The sequence below is a fragment of the Bos mutus genome, chromosome 15, assembly GCF_027580195.1.
Source record: "Bos mutus isolate GX-2022 chromosome 15, NWIPB_WYAK_1.1, whole genome shotgun sequence".
Classification (NCBI taxonomy): Eukaryota; Metazoa; Chordata; class Mammalia; order Artiodactyla; family Bovidae; genus Bos; species Bos mutus.
In genome coordinates, this window is record NC_091631.1 from 26,188,501 (window position 1) to 26,207,844 (window position 19,344).

The 19,344-nt window shown below is 56.2% G+C and overlaps 1 protein-coding gene across 3 annotated transcripts; it reads left to right on the forward strand.

Annotated features, from left to right (window-relative positions):
* The first annotated feature begins 2,330 nt into the window (after positions 1-2,330).
* Positions 2,331-16,444, forward strand: LRRC32 (leucine rich repeat containing 32). 3 transcript variants are annotated; one of them, XM_070383665.1, is made up of 3 exons: positions 2,331-2,488; positions 7,133-7,223; positions 12,327-16,444. In XM_070383665.1, exons 2-3 carry the CDS (start codon positions 7,137-7,139, stop codon positions 14,226-14,228), a joined length of 1,989 nt encoding a protein of 662 aa, XP_070239766.1. In that variant the 5' UTR covers positions 2,331-2,488; positions 7,133-7,136; the 3' UTR covers positions 14,229-16,444. The 3 variants fall into 3 exon arrangements, with proteins under 3 accessions (XP_070239766.1, XP_070239768.1, XP_070239767.1); XM_070383667.1 differs by lacking the exon at positions 2,331-2,488 and adding an exon at positions 2,519-3,201; XM_070383666.1 differs by lacking the exon at positions 2,331-2,488 and adding an exon at positions 3,216-3,358.
* Positions 16,445-19,344: the final 2,900 nt, after the last annotated feature.

Consider the following 19,344-nt stretch of genomic DNA (forward strand, 5'->3'; position numbering starts at 1 on the left):
ATATGCCAAAAGTCACACTCAATGTGATCGCTGAAGACATGAAGAGATGAAGGAAGGGGCGCTGAGCACATGGGGTTCCCGCTTTCAGGCCCTGGTCCCCAGAGGCATCTGCAGCGGGTAGGCTCGCTTGGTTGCCCATCTGTCTCCAACTCCTGGGGAGCCCCATCTAGGCACTGAGTGAGGTGGACCCCTGTGAACTGACTAACCACAACCACAGTCTTTGGAGGTGTGTGGGAGGAGGAGAGTGGCTCTCCCCCAGCCCGCCATAGCCCCAGCCCCGCCCTACCCCAGCCCCAGCCAAAGCTCTGTGCCAGCCCAGCAGTTTCTGCTTGGCAGCAGCTCAGAGAAAAGTGAAGTGGTGCTGGATGTGGGGGGAGCAGGTTGGGTGGGAGAGCCTGAGAACTGTCTGATTCCAGCTCAGCCATGTTCTGCCAATGCTGCAGGGCTGCTGTGAGGCACTTCCCGGGCATTTGGCCCCTTGGACAAGGATCTGGAAAAGGAAGCCCACAGGGAGTGGCAGAAGCATCATTAATCAGCACAATAAAGACAGCCAGAAGTTGCCCAACAACCACTGGGTACAGGCCCCAGGCTGGGTCCGTTATTCTCAGTTTAGGCACCAACCTGAGAAGAAGCTACTATCTTTCTCACTCTACTGATGGGGAAACTGAGGTTGGATGAGATGAGGACTAGAGCTGGGGGCAGGTGGGGGGAATATTAGTGATGACCAGCAGGGCCCTCCGTCAGCATAGATCTGAGGTTCCTGGTGGCGAGGAAGGAGAAGAAGGTGTGGACACCCTTTTCAGGTCTTGTGACCTTTCCTACCCATGCTCTCCTAGCAGCTCAGGCCCCCTCTTAGCAAAGCTTTGCTGATCTCTTCCTCTGAGTCTACGTTAGGCCCTGCCCCATCCCCACCCTGTTCCCCTGGTGCTCACAGATTGTCATCTCTGAGCTGTCCCCATCTGCCCAGGCCTGTACCCACAGTGAGCCAGATGGGAGGAAGGAAAGGCAGATGCCATCGAGAATTCAAGGAACTCAGCTTGTTAAGTCCAGCTTCACCCTGATTTACCACAAGGCTTTGGGTGGTCCCTTCCCCATCTGTAAAATGGGGCACCCTGTGCTACTCTCAGGGCTGGTGACCATCAGGGAAGAGAAACACGTGGAAGAGGAATTCTCTACGATCCTTGGAACCGGGGTCTGGAGGATAGCTGTGACCCTCTTCCGCTTGGCATCCCTCCCTCGGGTCCATACTCAGCAGGGCAGGGCAGCTGTGATTTGGCAGGGTCGAGGCATCTAGAAGAGGAGGTGGCTTTGGGGAAGATGTGTAAAAGACAATGATACCACTGTGCTGCTTTTTGAACAGCACTTGAAGACAACCTGAGTAACGTGGTGCTGGAAACGGGGATTCAGTTTGGCCAGGGTTGGGATGATCCCCTGGAAGAGAGCTTGGCAACCCACTCCAGTATTCTTGCCTGGAGGATCCCATGGACAGAGGAGCCTGGCGGGCTACAGTCCATGGGGTCACAAAGATAGGCCATGGATGAGCGACTAAGCACAGCACAGCTAGCTTTGTGAAGACTGGGCTGAAATCCCTGTCTCTTTGAGTCAGTGTGACTTTGGATGTGCCACTTAACCTCTCTGAGACTCAGTTTCCCCAAATGGGGACCTTACTAGTCCCAGACAGGTGATTTTTATTTATACTCGACGACCCCATCCTTAACTTGTTTCTCCACCTGAATTCTGGAGACTTAGATGGTACCTTTCCACAGCTGCTTGAGGGTCCAGGAGACGCTGGAGGAGGCTCTGAACACTACAGCACAACCAGAGAGGGGACTGTGGACCCACCAGAGGGGGTGGCTGCGGTGTGGGGGAACCCCCTTTGTGGCCGCTCCAGGGCCAGTGAAGGGTCATTTCCTTCCGTGTTCAGCCCCGCCGTCACCTCTCCTGTTTGCCTCCCCTAAGTGCGGCGGCGCCAACAGCGGGAGAAATCGGGGCCAGGCCGGATTTCCTCTGCGGACCTGCGGCTGCTAGAGCCACCCGCCCCTCCGGACCCCGCGGGGCCACGAACTGCACGTGCGGCGGCGGCCTCGGTGGCACAGCGCTTCCTTAGGGACCCCTCTCCTTCCCCGTCCTTTCACCCTGTCCTCTTCGACCCGCCCCTCCCCAGCCTCGCGGTTTCGGCCGCGAGAAAATGCTTCCTCCCCTCGCGGGTTCCGGATAAACCGAGTCACGCGGGGGCGCGCCGGCCGGGCGCTAGGACCCCGCGGCCGGGCCCAGGGGGGGGCGTGGTGGGGCGGGTCGGCGGGAGAGGTATTTAAATTGGAGCCCCGGTCGCCCTCTCGTGGGTCGGGCTCCCGTGGGGCGGTGGAGCGGCCGTGCGCCTCCTCGGGCCGTGACCCCGGGGTCTGGCGCGGGGTGGGACGGGGAGGGCAGGTTTGCGCAAAATGTGCCGGGGCTGCCCGGGAGAGGAGCGGCGGCCGCGCTGAGCCAGGTAGGAGCCGCCCAGCGGGCGAGGCTGGCCGGCCCCTCGGGGAACTGGCGGTCCCGAGCCCCTCTCGAGCACCCGGCGCGGAGCTGAGCTGGGGCTGGTTCATCGAGAAACTGATCCTCAACAATCCCCCTCCAATACTTTGTGCGTGGGGCCAGGGTTGACCCTGCCTCGGCTCCAGGCTCCTAGCTCAGCGGATCTTTCCTGCGAAGGGCAGGGCGAGGCCGGCGTTCCCATTTGACAGATGGGAAAACAACCGCAGAAAGGCCGGCACTTGCCCAGGGAACACACAAGCTAGTCAAGGGCCGTTTAGGATTTGTCTCTGGTCTCCTACTGCCCTCTAACCCTGGCGAGGGGGCGGGGGCTGGGGGCGGGTCTTCGCATCCCACCGCATCAGATAGCCTGCCCATCTCTAGGGGTGCAGAGGGTGAGGCACCCACCTCTCTCCTAGGGTTTCCTCAGCCAGCCTTCTTAATGGGTGGTAGGACGTGAGGGACCCCCACCCCCACCCTCAGCTGCCTGAAATTCCGCCATCACAGACACATTCCTTTGGGTTAAGGTCTAATTCCCCCGTGGGCTGCACATGTCTCCAGAACGGGGCTTGCCCTTAGTGATTCACTGCTGGCTGGGAACATCTACAGCAGCTCTCCCAGGACCCGACTCTGCCCGTGATCCAGGCTGAGAGGAGGGAGAGGAGCACCCCGAAGCCCGGCACTGTGAGCCTGTCTGCTGCTGTGTGTGTTGGGGTTGGGGGATGTGTGGAGTGGATTAGAAAGGAGATCTTGGCTTAGTGTTGTTGAAACACTTGCTTTAGGAGGCAGACAGACTGGATTCTGATCTCGACTTTGCCATTAACTGCCTATGTGACCTTGGGTAAGTCATCTCCCTGAGCCTGGTTCTCCTCGTGGGCAAATTCTCTAGGAGGCAGGCAGCTCAGCACCTGCTGGAAAAAACACAACACACAGACCTGGGCTAAATCCCAAAACACTTATGAGCTGGGTAACTCTGGGGTAAGTCACTTCACCTTTCTGAGTCTCAGTGTTCTCATATGTAAAATGGAAATTATAGTAACTGATTCACTGGGTTGTTGTGAGAATTAAATGAAATGATATATGTCAAGTGCTAAGAAGAGTATCTAACATCCTTAAACACTAGAGATGGGCTTAATATTAGTAGTGCCCCTCCACCTCATCTCTCTCTCTCCCTCTCTCACACACACACACACACACTTTCACACACACCTACACATTTTTTTGGCACTTCTCCTCCCAGAGTCCTAAGATGTTTTTTTGCCTCCTCTTCCCTGGGCCACTTGTCTGCAGGCCGGGGGCTTTCCTCTTGAGCACTCCTCGCCTCGCCTGGGCTGCTCAGCCCTGCGAGTTTATCCCTGCTGGGAAAGACAGTATGTGTCCAGGGTACCTTCACGGCCGTTCTATGCTTGATCATCACAACCACTGGAGGCAAACAGTGGCAAAACAGGAACCAGGCTACTTGCTCTACAGATGGGACATGGAGACCCTGAAAGGTGAAGGGACGTGCCCCAGGGCACAGGGCTGGTGAGGAGTAGAGTCAGGATGGGAGCCTGGGTCTCAGTGAACCCAGTCCTCCCTTTTGAGAGTGAGTAGCCCTCAAATTCTACGCACTGTCTGGGCACTGCTGAAGGGTGCCCACCATCAAGGGGCCCCTCTCCTTTGGATGGCAGGGCAGAGTTCCACGTGCTGCAGGGAAGGGCCCCCCTGGATGTTCAGCTGCCCACCTGGGAGATAGGATGGGATTTGGCAGGGGAACAGGAAACAAGAGCCCCTTTGAGAAGGTTCAGAACTAACCCAGGTCCTCTCTTATCCTTACCTTGATAAGGTAAGATATCCTTACCTTATCCTTACCTACCTTATCCTTACCACTCAGCCCTTAGCAGTGGACTGCTACTCCTCACTTTTCTGTTTATTCAATAGATCTTTAGTGAGTACTGCTTATTAGACCCCTGTTCTCAGAATAAGGAATAAATATTAGGAAACAACCAAAATGAGGAAAACAGTAAAACATATGCAGATCTGGGGAGGTGGAGGGAGCAAGCAGGGCAAAGGCCCTGAGGCAGGAGGGCACTTGCTTGAGGAATGGCGAGAAAGCTAGGAGTCGGTGAGGGAAGGGCAAATGGTAGATGGAGTTAGAGAGGAGGTTGTGTACATCTGAATTTTATGGGAGGTTTTCAAGCAGTGAGATTCATGGTCTGATACATGATTTAAAGACATCACTCAGGCTACTATGTTTAGGGCAGACTGCGAGAGATCAAGGTGGAAACAAGGTGTTGCTGGGATCGAGGCCCAGGGTCGTGGTGGTGCCTCAGTCTGTCGGGCGGTGGGCAGATCCAGAATCTGGTTTTTTAGGAAGAGCAGACAGAACCTGCTGATGAGGGGAGGGAGTGTGGCAGGGAGGTAAAGAGAGAGTCCAGGAGAGAAACTGCTTTCTCCAGCGTCACCATGTCAGCGAGGCGCCACCGCGTGCCGATTCTCACTGCCTTCCCCGACCTGCACAGTGTGAGATGGGGCCCAGTGGAGAGTAAGGCCCCTTTGCCCTGGGGACGCGGCCCATGGTGATGGGGGAGGGGGCAAAGGGAAGGGAACCAGGGGCTGATGGGACGCTTGGCACCAATATAGAGCCCAGACTCGGAGAACCAGAGAGGGCTTCTTGGAGGAGGTGACATCTAGGCTGAGACCCAAAGAATGAGGAGGTATTCAGCACAATAGAGGGGAGGAAGTGAAGGTTAGGGGCAGTGAAAAGATGCTTAGAGAACTGAAGGGAATTTGAGGCTTTCAGAACACAGAATAGGAGAAGGGACAGTGAGAAATGAAGCTGGAGGGAAGAGCTGGCGAGGTAGGCACGCTCCGCAAGGGCCTCGAAGGCCTGCTGAGGGGTTTCCACTCAATTCTGAGTATACTGGCTTTCAAAAGGGTGGTGATGTTCTGCTTTTTAAACAGCAGAACAGAATTTCCTGTAAAAGCCCAACCTGTAACGCAGGTGAGAGGAAGAACAGCTGTGGGGCAGGGGGCCCATGGCCCCGGGGGAACCCAGGGAACAGGGCTTAAAAGACACCACTGCGTTCTTTGCCTATCTGAACAAGGAAGGACCTCAGAGCACCCGCCTTCATTTACAAATCATAGCAAGGATGTTTAACAGGTTCTAACAGTAAGGACTCAGCCCATAAAGTTTCTATAAATGCATCTTCTAAAGCATCCCTCAGATTCACAATTCAGCACTTACTGATTGAGCACCTGCAGGAGACCTTATAGCTAGAGGTTAAGGGCACAGATCCAGAAGCCCACCTTCCTGAGTCTGTCCCTTGTTAGTTGTGTGACCTTGGGCATGTTGCTTAATTTCTCTGAGCCTCCATTTTCCTGTCTGCACAGTGGGAATGGTGATCATAAAACCAAGTCACTGAATTATTGGAAGGAGTAAATGAGTTCATAGCTGTAAAGTGTGGAGAAGAGTGCCTAGTACATGCGAGCTCTGTGTGCGACACTTTCATAGAATATGTCTCATTTGATCTTTAACAAAACTTGGCGAGGTTGGCATTAGCCTCAGAAGAGGAAACTGAGGCTCAGAGAGGTGAAGTGACTTGTACAAAGTCACACAGCAGGTAAGTGGAGGAGACAGAGGAAGCAGTCTGGTGTGGGTGACTCTGAGTCCAGTGCTCTTGGAGAGCATTATGTCTCTCCTTGTTAATGTTTTGTAGGTATTTATATTATGGTCACTTCTGGGCCTTTATCTGTGTCCCCAGTTCCCAGTACAGAGCCAGACATGAAGAGGCATTCAGTAAGATGTGGGTGAATGAATGACTGAATGAATGAAACTGACAGACTGAGCTGTGTGTTGCCAGCACTTGGCCCAGGTTCTCAGTGAATGAGCCCCTAGCAGCACTGGGATGCGACCCGTCTGGGGGCTTTGTGGTCGCCCTCAACCTCAACCAGGCTGCTCATGAGAGAAGGGCTGGCCCAGCAGGCCTGGGTGTCCCACTGTGCAGGCGGTGGCTTCAGTGAAAGTTAAGGGCCTGGCAGCCTGTTCCTGGGGAAGTCCACGGGCCACAGTGCTGGGGGCAGGGCAGGCCTCCTGGCGGGGCTTCCTGTCAAGGCTCCAGGCCCAGCCTTCAAACAATGGCAGGGACTCGGGGATCAGAAAATCAAAAGAGAAAGGGCAAAATAAAGTTCTGCGGGTGGGGGGATTGAGGAATTCCGTTTGGAACTTGAGCTCAGATGGGGGGCCTGCTTGTGGCCTGTGTGGACCTGGAGTCCTGAGCTTGGCCCAGGGCAGCCCTTGAGGCCTGTCTGCCTCCTGCTCACCTCCTCCATGCTGTCTTCTGCCTGATGGGGCCTTTTGAAGCCCAAATCTGACCGTGTCACCCACTGCTTAAAAACTCCTGTCCAAGGTAATGGCTTAGCCCCTCCATCTGGCACTGAAGGCCGTTTGTGATGGGCTGCAGCCCTGTTTCCCACCACCTTCACAAGGGGCCCTGTTCACAGCACCTTCAGTCCAGCTCCCGCTGTGGTCTGGGGTTCCCTGAGGGCAGCTGCAGACAGGAGAGGGCGGTGGGAGCCCGCGGTGGGAAGGAGCCTGCAGTCTTACCATCTTCCCCTTTCTTCCTGCCCTCTGCAGAGCCATGAGCCACCAGATTCTGCTGCTTCTGGCCGTGCTGACCCTGGGCCTGGCTACCTCCCAACACCGAGACAAGGTGCCCTGTAGGAAGGTAAGATGCTCTGCCTCATCAGGGAGAGTTCCTCATATCCCCTGCCCCCGGGGGTCCTACTGGCCCAGAAGCCAGAGGCTAGAGGGCTCAGAAGAGGAAAGGGGATCCACTTAATGCCATTAAAGCTCGCATTTACTGAGCACCTACTAGAATGTCTAAATGCCCTGTTTACTATTAATCCTGCCAGGTAAGTATAATCATTCCAGTTTTAGAGAATTGGAAACCGGCTTGGAGAAGTTAGCCAACTTGTCCGAGGTCATTCACTTCAGTAGGGACTCTATTTCCTCAGGCCATCCCCACAGGTCAGTGGGTCCAGCTGGTTGCTGAAGAATATGTGTGCGTGAGTGCTAAGTCACTTCAGCCGTGTCCAACTTTTTGTGACCCCATGGACTGTAGGACCAGGCTCCTCTGTCCATGGGGATTCTCCAGGCAAGAATACCGGAGTGGGTTGCCATGCCTTCTTCCTGGAGATCTTCCCAACCCAGGGATCGAACCCACATCTCTTACAACTCCTGCATTGGCAGCCAGGTTCTTTACTACTAGTGCCACATGTGACGCCCTGAAGAACATGTATATGTGTGGGGAACCTGGGGTGGGCAGCTGGGAAAGGCTCTTCTGTCCTGGGCCCCTCCTGGGGACAAATCCCCTCCCTAACTGGGCTCCTTAACTTGAGCCCAACTGCCGTATTCCTGCTGTGATGCCTCTCACTTAGTACTGCCCAGGTCAAATGCCGCCTTCTCCAAGAAGCTTTCCCTGACCCCTCCCAGGCCATCCCTTTTCTGGGCTCCCACAGTCCTAAGCCTCCCTCCTTCTCAACACTGAGCACATGGGGTAGTTGGTAAATGGGTCCACGGCTGACTCAGCTACCAGACCAAGAGCTCCTCAAGGGTAGTGACAAGGTTTGATCCATTTTGTCCCATTTTCCTAGAGTCTGGGAAACGCTCTGAGGTTACTGTGACCCTGTGGGATACAGAGAAAAGAGCTTATCTAGTCTAACTGGACAGCTGGACAGTCACTGAGGTCAAGGCCAGAGCTTGGGCTGGGGAAGGGACAGGCCCTCCAGTAGCCTCATTTGGACCTGGGACTGGGAGCTCATGACACAGAGTTGGTGGTGTTTTAGTCACCCAGTCGTGTCTGACTCTTTTGTGACCCCGTGGATTGGGATTTTCCCAGGCAAGAATAGTGGAATGGGCTGCCATTTCCTTTCTCCAGGGGATCTTCCCAACCAAGGGACCGAACTTGCATCTCCTGCATTGCAGGAAGATTCTTTACTGCTGAGCCACTGGGGAAGCCCTAGTGACACAGGGTGGGCAGCTGCTTTGGGAGGTGCATGTGCTAGCAGCCAGGGCCAGCAGCACTTTCCTGGGGTTTGCAGTGTCTGCTGTGGCCACCTCACTCGTGCTCCTTGGAGCCCTTCCAGGGTTCCCAGAATCCAGAATAATGGGCAGAGAAGGACTCAGACATCACCACATGCAGCCCCACATCCTTCCTGGGGCACAAAGCTCAGAGGGAGGGAGGAAGGGCCTGGGCCACGCAACAGGCAGAAGGGAACTGGGTGAGCTTTGGATTTGGGGCAAAGGAGGTAACAGGCAGGAATGGACTTTCTGAACTCCCACAGAAGGCACTATGATGCTTTTCAGTAGTAAAAAGAAATGGCCACATGCCGAGGGCTAGCAAGGGGCCTGCTCTACACTAAGGACCATCTCTCATTTTGTCCTGCCCAGAACTTCTCTTTTCAGCTGAGGAAACTTAGGCTGAGAGAAAAGATGTGACCCCCAAGGTCATACAGACAGGAAGTAACAGATTTGGACCCCTCCCTCCCAAGTTCATGGTGTCCACTGCCGGGTGACTCTCCCTGCTCTGCTTCCCTTCTGTGTGTAGATAGTATGATGGGGTTGAGTGGCACCCTCTTCCCTCCTAAAAAAAAAAAAAAAAACCTGGGCAATGGCATCCTGGCACATCAGAGAGAGTGGATAGGGGGTCATTAGGGGAAGCTCAGAACCTGACTAAGGGTGGACACTCCCAAGATCCCTCCCCACATAAGTCACTCATGCTGGGGGCTCGGAGATCAGGGAGCAGTGGGTGCCTCACAAATGGTGTCCTGAGAGCTGCCCTGGCCTTCAAGTTCCTTCCTGGACTGAACTGGAGAGCTGAGCAGTCCTGCCTCGTGGCGGTCCCCTCTGGGCCTCTGTGACAGGGGTTCTGGGCACTGGGCAGAAAGCAGGATTGGGTGCTGGACTGGGCCAGCTTCGTGTCCTGGCTCAACTCTCAGGGGCTGGTGCCACAGAGGACCTTTGAGTATCCAGAGGTGAAATGGAGCTGGGCTTATACATGGGGTAAGCGCTCCCCACCCCACACAACACATGTTATGTCTGTGTTCATTTTGTTGTTTCTTCTTTAATCAGGATGGTTCAGGGAGCTGAGAATATGGATGAGGAGTCTATGCCCAGTAGCCCCAGCTGGCAGAGAAGTTGTGAGGGAGGAGGGAGCAAGGAGCCAGGCAGGTCTGGCAAGGTGGCTAGAGTATGAGGATGCTACTTTGCACTGGGCCCCAATGGCAGGGGTTGTCCCTGGGCCTCTGAGTAATGCCGGTCACTGTGCCGTGTGGACTTGGAAGAGTCACACATGCCTGATGGAAGACAGCCTGTTCCTCCTCGCATCCCTCCCCCTACCTTGGGCTCTTGGGAGGAAGCTGAGAGCTGGGCCAGGCAGGGAAAACCCAGGCTGTATTCCTACCCTGTCGGCCCAGCTGCTGATTTGTGACCTCATTCAAGTTACTGCCATCTTTAGGCTTGGTCTCCCCATCTGGGAAGGGGGTGGGCTGAACCCTTTGCGCTCTAATAGTCTTTGACTCTGGTCTGAATAAATGGATCGTGTTCAGTCGTGTCCGACTCTTGTGACCACACGGACTGTAGCCTGCCAGGCTCCTCTGTTCATGGGATTTCCCAGGCAAGAATACTGAAATGGGTTGCCATTTCCTCCTCCAGGAGATCTTCCCAACCCAGGGATCAAACCCTATCTCCTGCATTGGCAGGCGGGTTGATTACCACTAGCGCCATCTGGGAAACCCTGAATGAATGGATCATCCCTTGATTGAGTCAGTCCCTCAGACCTGTATTAAGCTGATGATGTCTTCCATCTACTGAAAAATGTACTGAGCACTTTCTGGTGCTCAGAAAGGCCAGGTCCAAATATCCAGTCAATCAAACCCTTTGCCCTGAGCTCACTTTCTAGCCGGTCCACACACAGATAGTCACAGGGAGAAACAAAGGGAAGCACAGGGACTGTGAGAGCCCAGGGGAGGCCCTGACCTGCCCAGCATTTAGGGAGGTCTCCTGGGTGGAGGAGACCCTGGTGCTCAGCACACAGAGTTCGCGATCCTGCTCTGGTTGGGCAGAGCACAGCCAGCACATGGAGCAGCGGGAAGGAGGCTGAGAGGTGGGTGTGGGAGGGTGCAGTGGGCCGTGGTCAGGTGTGGGCTGGGCTAGGGTGGGTTGGGAGAAGATGAGCAGGGACCACAAACAATGTTGAGCCCTGCTTAGGGTCCTGGCTCTGCCTGGAAGGGGTTTAAGTCAAGGGCAGCATGGTCAGAGTGGAGTTTCTGACAGTTTCCAGGCATTCGGCTGGCAGACCCGTCAGAAGGGGTCAGTGAAGACAGAGAGGCTGGGGTGGAGTGGGCCTGAGCTGGGTGCTTATGGAAGTCAGAGCCTTTGCTGGGAAAGGCTGGGGTTCCTGGTGTGCCGGAAATGACAGAGGGAGACTGCATTCACATGGAAAGAATTCTGGCCCCTGAAGGCACATGTGGTGGAGGACAAAAGTGGGGTCTTCGGTTGTTAGGAGACTGGGGTTCAAAAGCTACTAGCTCTGTTCCTCACCAGCTGGGTGATCCTAGACCCTCTCTTCCCCTCTCTGAGCTTGAGTTTCTTAAAGAGGGGTGATCATGTTTGATGGGCAGGCTACCATGACAATCCAATGAGACTATGGGTCTGAAAATGTGAAATAAAATATAAAATGCTGAAGAGGCATTGGGGAAGGATGAGTTACATTCTGGATCAGAACCAGATGGAGCTCACACAGCAAAATCAGCTCTTGTTAACAAAGAATATGGGTTGGGACTCTGGTCATCTTTTTCCCGGCCCCAACCCCATCTCTGGGGGCCCATCTGGACTGGACCATGGGAACTGAAGCCACTGATGGGGTGGGGGTGGGGTGGGGTAGATGGAGCAGCAGGAAAGAGGTCACATCTAGGGAGTGTCAGCAAGGAAGGCAGGCTCTGGAACCAGAGTTGTGCCCCATGGAGTGAGGGTTCGAATGAGATCTGAGGGTGCGAGACCAGAATTAAAACAGAGGACTAGAGTGGAAAGAGCATTTTTTGTTTTTGGAAACATTTCTCCCAAAGTGGTTTCTAATCTAACATCAGCTGGGTAAGTTTAACTCTGTGGGTCCATAGAAGGAACTTGGGATGTAGAACGAGGAGGCCTGGGTCCCAGCGTGGCCCTGCTCCTCACTGGCTCTGGCTCACTCTAAATGATACGTGGCTTAGTTTCCTGTAAAATAGGATAATAGTCAGTACAGAATTTTTTTGTTAGTACATTTTTCCTTCTGCCTATCATCTGTATGGTCTACCCATCAAAGCTTCCTTGAGTCCCTCCCTGATGCCAGCACTGCTGTGAAGTGAAGTCACTCAGTCGTGTCCGACTCTTTGCAACCCCATGGACTGTAGCCCACCAGGCTCCTCTGTCCATAGAATTCTCCAGGCAAGAGTACTGGAGTGGGTTACCATTTCTTCCCCCAGGGGATATTCCTGACCCAGGGATTGAACCCGGGTCTCCCATTGCAGTCAGACACTTTACCGTCTGAGCCACCAGGGAAGCACTGCTCTATCATGTACCAAAGACAGCGGCAGGGAGCAGGGTGGGGATCATGCAGACCTAGGCGGGTTAGGCTGGGGTGGAGGACCTGAATCATGCTGGGAGGACAGAAGAGAGTCCTAGCCAAGCCTGGTGGGGGCTCAAGTCATCCTTCCTAGAGGCGAGTGTCGGGTTCTACCTCCTAGGGCATGCACTAATGCCATTGCTCTCCCTGCCCTCCCACCCTCCCCAGGTGGACAAGGAGGTCTGGTGCCAGGGCCGTGGCCTGCTCCAGGTCCCCTCGGTGCTCTCACGGGACATCGAGGTCCTCAACTTATCTAGGAACCAGCTGCGGAGCATCCTGGCCTTGCCCCTGGGTTTCTACACGGCACTTCGTCACCTGGACCTGAGCGCCAACGAGATCAGCTTCCTCCAGCCAGGGGTCTTCCAGGCCCTGCCCCACCTGGAGCACCTCAACCTGGCCCACAACCACCTGGCGGTGGGCACAGCGCTGAACACTGGGGGACTGGGCCCCCTGCCGCACCTGACGTCCTTGGACCTGTCGGGGAACAGCCTGTACAGCGGCCTGGTGGAGCAGCTGCTGGGGGAGGCGCCCGCCCTGCGCACTCTCTCACTGGCGGAGAACAGCCTGACGCGCCTGGGCCGCCGCACCTTCTTGAGCACACCCGCGCTGGAGCGGCTGGACCTTCACAGCAACGTGCTGATGGACATCGAAGACGGTGCCTTTGAGGCCTTGCCCCGCCTGGTGCACCTCAACCTCTCCAGGAACTCCCTCACCTGCATCTCCGATTTCAGCCTCCAGCAGCTGCGCGTCCTGGATCTGAGCTGCAACAGTATTGAGGCCTTTCAGACGGCGGAGCCGAGGGCCGAGTACCAGCTCGCCTGGCTCGACCTGCGGGAGAACAAACTGCTCCACTTTCCCGACCTGAGCGCACTCCCGAGACTCATTTACCTGAATGCGTCCAACAACCTCATCCGGCTCCCTGCGGAGCCACCCCGGGGTGGAGCCGAGGGCCTCCATGCGCCTTCCGAGGGCTGGTCATCCTTGCCCCTCTCCAACCCCAGCCGCAATGCCAGCACCCAACCCCTCTCCCAGCTCTTGAATCTGGATTTGAGCTACAATGAGATTGAGCTCGTCCCGGAGGGCTTTCTTGAGCCCCTGACCTCACTGCGCTCCCTGAACCTCAGCCGGAACTGTTTGCGGGCCTTTGAGGCCCAGCCCGGCTCCCTGCCCTGCCTGACGCTTCTGGACATCAGCCACAATGCGCTGGAGACTCTGGAGCTGGGCGCCAGGGCCCTGGGGTCCCTGCGGACGCTGCTTTTACAGGACAATGCCCTGCGGGACCTGCCCCTGTACACCTTCACCAGCCTGGCCAGTCTGCAGAGGCTTAACTTGCAGGGGAACCGGCTCAGCCCCTGCGGGGGCCCAGCTGAACCTGGACCCTCGGGTTGCGTGGCCTTCTCTGGTATCTCCTCCCTCCGTGTCCTGAACCTGGCGGACAATGAGATGGAGATACTGCAGGCAGGTGCCTTCCTCCACACGCCACTGGCCGAGCTGGACCTCTCCTCTAACCCTGGGCTGGATGTGGCCCCAGGGGCCTTGGCGGGCCTGGAGGGCTCCTTGGAGGTCCTGGCCCTGCAGGGCAATGGGCTGGCCGTCCTGCAGGTGGACCTGCCCTGCTTCAGCTGCCTCAAGCGGCTCAATCTGGCTGAGAACCGCCTGAGCCGCCTACCTGCCTGGACACAGGCCGTGTCCCTGGAGGTGCTGGATCTGAGGAACAACAGCTTCAGCCTCCTTCCGGGCAGTGCCATGGGCGGCCTGGAAAACAGCCTGCGGCGCCTCTACCTGCAGGGGAACCCGCTCAGCTGCTGCGGCAATGGCTGGCTGGCGGCCCAGCTGCACCAGGGCCGTGTGGACGTGGATGCCACCCAGGACCTGATCTGCCGCTTTGGCTCTCAGGAGGAGGTGTCCCTGAGTCACGTGCGTCCCGAGGACTGTGAGAAGGGGGGTCTCAAGAATATCAACCTTATCATCATTCTCACCTTTGCAGTGGTGTCTGCCATCCTGCTCACCACGCTGGCCACCTGCTGCTGTGTGCGGCGGCAGAAGTTCAGCCAACAGTACAAAGCCTAGAGAGTTTGGAGGCCACACACGGGCTCTGTCCAGAGACCCTGCTGGGGCAGTGGGGGAGCCAGAGGCATGGAGAAGGGTGGGGACTGACCCATGATCACACAGTAAGCCAGGGTCCAAGACCCTCGGTCTCTCAGTCCCAGCCCAGGGCTCCTTTCCCCGTGTCCTGCTGCACCAGTAGGTGACCCACTTCTCAGGCCGCACATCATGTAGTCCAGCTGTGGAAGCCGGAAGTTGGGCAGTTTCAGGAGTGACAGAGTGTAAGGCTGATCCCATCAGATCTACAGATCTTTGCCAAGCATCTGTTTTGTGCCACATCCTGCCCTGGGCACTGGGGGCGCCGGGGAATGAGACACATCCCTTCCCTCAGCATTGCCCAGTCTGAGTGGGCAGGTGGTCACAGAGTGTGCGGTCACCACGTGGAGTGTGAAAGCCAGGGCTCCAAAGTTCTGCAGCCCCAGCTGGCTGAATGTGGATAGTCCTTCCCTGGCTGGGCCAGGGCAAGAAAGGGGCAAGACCAAGAGGATTTGTCTGAGACATTTCCAAGCAGACTATTTGTCACATCTTCTGATAATGACTTTCAGCTTCTCTGAAACATGAAGAGCTTGTGACCGGAAGAAAGCTGGAGCCACTTGAGTAAGGCTTGGATCCAGTGTTGTTAGGCAGGCTGCGGCAGCTCTGGCAGGGTTGGTTAAGAGGCAGTCTCCCTGGGCTCTGGCCCAGCACTGGACTGGTCTGTTTCCTGCTCTGCACAGGCGCTTTCCTACCTGGCACCCACAGGTTGCACACATGGGTCCAGATAACGGCCCTAGCCGCGCCCCCCCACCCCATCCCACCCCGCCGCCCATTCCCTGTCCAGGTCCTGCTCGGGCCTGCTGCTCCAGCTCAGCCCCATCCTGGCCAGTGAGCCAGGAGTGAGACCCTTAGGTTTCTGGTTCTGTTTTACACCACACTTGGCAGCAGTGACAAACCCAAGCCTGCATTTGCCTCTTTATGACAACCCTCTGAGGTTGGTATATTATCCCGTTTAACTAGAGGCTCTGAAAGTCTCCCTCCAGGGATCTCCAGCTAAGAAATGCCAGAACTGAGCTCCAGGCTCACATCCTCCTGCGTCCAGAGCCTGAGCTTGGCCACTGCAGGGGCTGCAGGCTGTAAGATGGACAGGAAATGGCCCCATATGGCTGGAACGGGGCCAGGGAGCATCTGGGCACACCCACCCACTCTTCTCCTTCCTCTCTCCCAGGCGGGCAGAGAGAAGACGGGCAGCCACAGGCCCGCTCCTCCTCCTGTGCCTCTGTTTCTCTTATTCCATCCTTTGCTGACTAGGTGGGCTCTCCTTTTCTCATCTAGCCCTAGAATTCCCTCCCTCCTTCTCCCTCTGTTGAACATAGCCTGGAATTTGAGACCATTGAGTCCAACCTCCCTGGTACGTAGATAGAACAGCTGAGACTTAGGAAGAGACTGGAACTTGCTCAGAGCTGCTCAAGTCAGGACAGAGCCTGTGAAAAAAGGTAGATTCAGATTTCAGACCTCACTGAGGGAGTCAGGGTTGGGGGGCTTGGGGGTTGGACCTGGGCAGTTTCCTTCTCTCTCTCAGCTGTCACATCACAAGATGATGCTGGCTCCAACCTCCCTTTCTGGTCCTTGTCATGCAGGGAATTTTTCCCCCTAGAAAAATGCATAGAAAAATCCCATGCAGATATAGCCCATGGAATCGTGGGCTGTCTGGGGACAAAGGAAGCCCTGGGACAAGCCCAGGACTCTGTGTCATGGTCTTCACCTTCTTACTGTGTTTGGCCTGCACTCAGGCTCACGATGGTGCTCGGTAAAGTATGAGATGATGAAAATGGCCCTCTGTCCACCCCATTTTACAGATGAGAAAACTGAGGCTGAGAGAGGGTCAAAGACTCAGGGAGTCCATGGCAGAGCAGGGCCAGAACCTGGCCTGGTGGCCTGGCCCCACCCGGGGGCCCTGGTGGCGAATGGGGCAGCTGGTGGGTCCAGTCCTGTTCGGGATCATGACCACAGGTGCTCAGTGCACACAAACACTCTTCTTCAGGCCTGAGGGCAAGGCGTGGGCCCCTTCTCGCCTGATCTTTGAAAACACTACAGGATGCTGCTTTCACCTCCCGGGAGCCAGGCCACAACCCAGGCCTCAGGACCCGCTCTTTGTGTAACCCACATGAATGTATTAAAAATGATTTTGGAGAAATGGTGCAGCCTGCCGGCCTCCTCCTTGCTGCTGGGAATCTTTGCATCCACTGGAACCCTGCCCTCCTCTACTTCCCTTCCAGGCTTTGAAGCCTCATGGCAGACCCCTGGGGAGACAGGCGGAGGACCACTGGGTGGGAGACTGAGGCCCTGGGTCTCACCATCTTGACCCTTGGTGTCTCAGCCACCATCATGCCCCTGCCACACCTCTGTCTCCTCACACTCGGCAAACGCCGCTCCCCACCTGCGAAGAAAACGGTGACTTCCAGCAGGAGCCTGTTAGTACCTCTCTCTCTCTGCAGCTCCATTCGAGTGCTTCCTCTATACCCGCTCCCCACGCTGTCCAGAGGCAGCATGTCCTGGGCATGTCCTGTCCTCTCTCACTCATTTATTTTCTCACTTTGCGCTCCCTTCAGCCTCTCCTCTCTGCTTCTGTCTTCCTTGCAGATTTCAGCTGTGCTCAAGTCTTGCCCATCTTAAAAACAGTACGAAGACCCTTAAACCACTTTCCCCTTCCTTTCCGGACATCATGGGTAAACTTCTCAGTAAAGTAGCTTCCCCTCCCTCCCCTCCATCCTAATCTATTCCAGGCCACTTCCAGCTGCTCCCAGCAATCTCCCCAACCCAGGGCTGAGGTCACCAAGGTTGCACTTTTCAGACCATGTCTCCCTGACCCGTGCACTGTGGGGCCCGCCTCTATCCCCCAATCACCCACACCTTCCCCTTGGGACACTCCCCTGACATCTAGGACCCTAGATGCCACTCCTTTTGGGGCTTCGCGGTGTGCTCATCTTCCTCAAGCCATCAGAAAGGCAATCAGAAGGACTCTTCTCCCAGGAACATCATCACCCTCACTGATGTGGCTGCCCCATCGCTCTGACGATGCCCACATCTCTGTCTCCAGCCCCCGACCTTCCTGAGCATCCAGCCCTGCTACCCTGACACCCAAAGGCCTCCCCAGCTAGAGAGTTAAAGGCCTCCCAGGGGCTGGAGGATTGAGAGTGAGCAGCCAGGCTGCTCAAGGTTGAACTTGGAAGAAATCAAGAGGGGTCAGAAGAAGAGCATTCATGGTTCCTAGAAGGGAACTGGAGGGTGAGAGTGTGGGCTGTGGGGTCTAGGGGAAGCAACAAGAGCCACCTCACCTGGGGTGGGGGTGGGAGTCCGGTGAGGGGCACTGAGGCAAAGTCTAGAGGGCAGGGAGTGGGTGCCTGGGCTCTCCCACTTTGCAGCCCCCTGTGCTTATCTTCATGTGGTTCCATCACCCCTTCTCAGCTGCCTGACAGTGAGACACCACCCCCTCTGCAGGTGCCAACCTCTTCTCCACCTTCTCTCCCACAGGCTCCAGCTCTGCCTCCCCCATCCCCCAAGTACCCTGGAGATTTCTCCAGCCCAGCTTCTTCTCTGGGCTGTGGCCTCTCACCTCTCTGTTCCTGCTCCCAGCTCCTATTCTCCAAAGGAAAAATTGAAATGCCTATTTCATGTATGGGGCTTGGGGGTGAGCATTTATGTGATTCAATGCCCTGGCACACAGGAGATGCTCCTTGATGGCCCACGGGAGGACAGTAGCACGGACTGAGCTCAGTCCAGGGCTCTGCGGGAGCCTCCAGGCCCCTAACCTCTTTTCCTGGCAAACAGAGGAGTGTGCTCACCTGGCCAAGACCCCCAGCAAGGCAGAAATTCCTGTTTTCAGCTGAGCATTGACACAGCTGCCAACTAGGTCATCAGAGCATCCGGCAAGTTCCAAAGAGAGAGGAGGCCAGTGCACAGGCCCTGTCACAGACAGACTGCAGTGCCAGGCCACCAGGCTCACTTGATCCGGTGAGCCGTTGTGGCACTCCACCAGGGCCAGGGCCCAGTAGGAGCTAGGCTTGCAGGCCAGGTGGGAGGGCGGGGGGCCAGCAGCCCCGGCCCACCAGCTGCTGCACCCTGTTGGTTCCCTATGCTGGCTCAATCCCCTTCCCTGCAATCCAGGATCCACTGTCTGCTCTCTGCACCCTTGCTCTTTAGTAGCTCACAGGTCCTGCAACTCTCCAGCTCCATCTCTCTCTGGCCACCTCCCACCTCCTATTCCAAGCTGACCCTTAATTAGCACTTCCAGGTTGGGGCCTGAACTGAACACTTGACATACATGGCCGAAGAGAATTCTAACATGCTTTAAAAACATTTCTGTAATTGTCATCCTCACTTTAGAGACACTGAGACTCAAGATCCCACAGCTGTCAAGTGCCAGAGCTGAGACTGAACCCAGGTTCACCCCGCTTCTCTCTGGAGCCAGCAATCTTAACCATTAGGCAGCACTGCCTCCTGACCCTCCCAACTCCCGGCTCTCTCCCACCTCCTCTACTCAAAATGCCCCTGCCAGTATCACCTCCTCTGAGAAGACCATCCTGATTTCCCTCCTCCAGCCACTGACAGCTCTGGCTGCCCTGGGCCGCAACATCAGGGTGTCGGACTGACCTGCCACTAGACCAGGAGCTCCTGGAGGGAGGTCCTACCCAGAGTCCCTCCTGTATCCCTGGGGCCTGTGAGCCAGCACAGAGGCAAGTTCAAAGAAAAGGCTTCCTGAATGGATCGCCCTGCCCTCTAGGACCTAAAGTCTTGTGGGGATTAAGATCAAACCAAGAATGGGTGACAGGCTTCTCAGACAGACCCTGGAGACCCAGTGGGACTCCTCTGGGGAAGAGGAATCTTCTTTCACCATCCTCGTTCCCCTCGGTTCCTCTTGCTTCTGGGACCCTGGCTTCTCTTCTCCATCCCCCACTTGCCCCCGACTCGCCTCTTCTCCTTCCCCTCCCTCAGTCATCTCCCCTCCACCCTCATCTCCCTGGAATCAGCTGGGGCTGTGGTGTTGAGAACATGGAGGGGAGGGAGGCCCAAGCTGTTTATAGGAACTGGAGCAGCTCCATCC

Bases quoted from the DNA above. Each gene is read 5' to 3' on its own strand.
- LRRC32 (XM_070383665.1), top strand. From the start codon at position 7,137: ATGAGCCACCAGATTCTGCTGCTTCTGGCCGTGCTGACCCTGGGCCTG. The intron at 7,224-12,326 runs GTAAGATGCTCT...CACCCTCCCCAG, and splicing joins ACAAGGTGCCCTGTAGGAAG to GTGGACAAGGAGGTCTGGTG.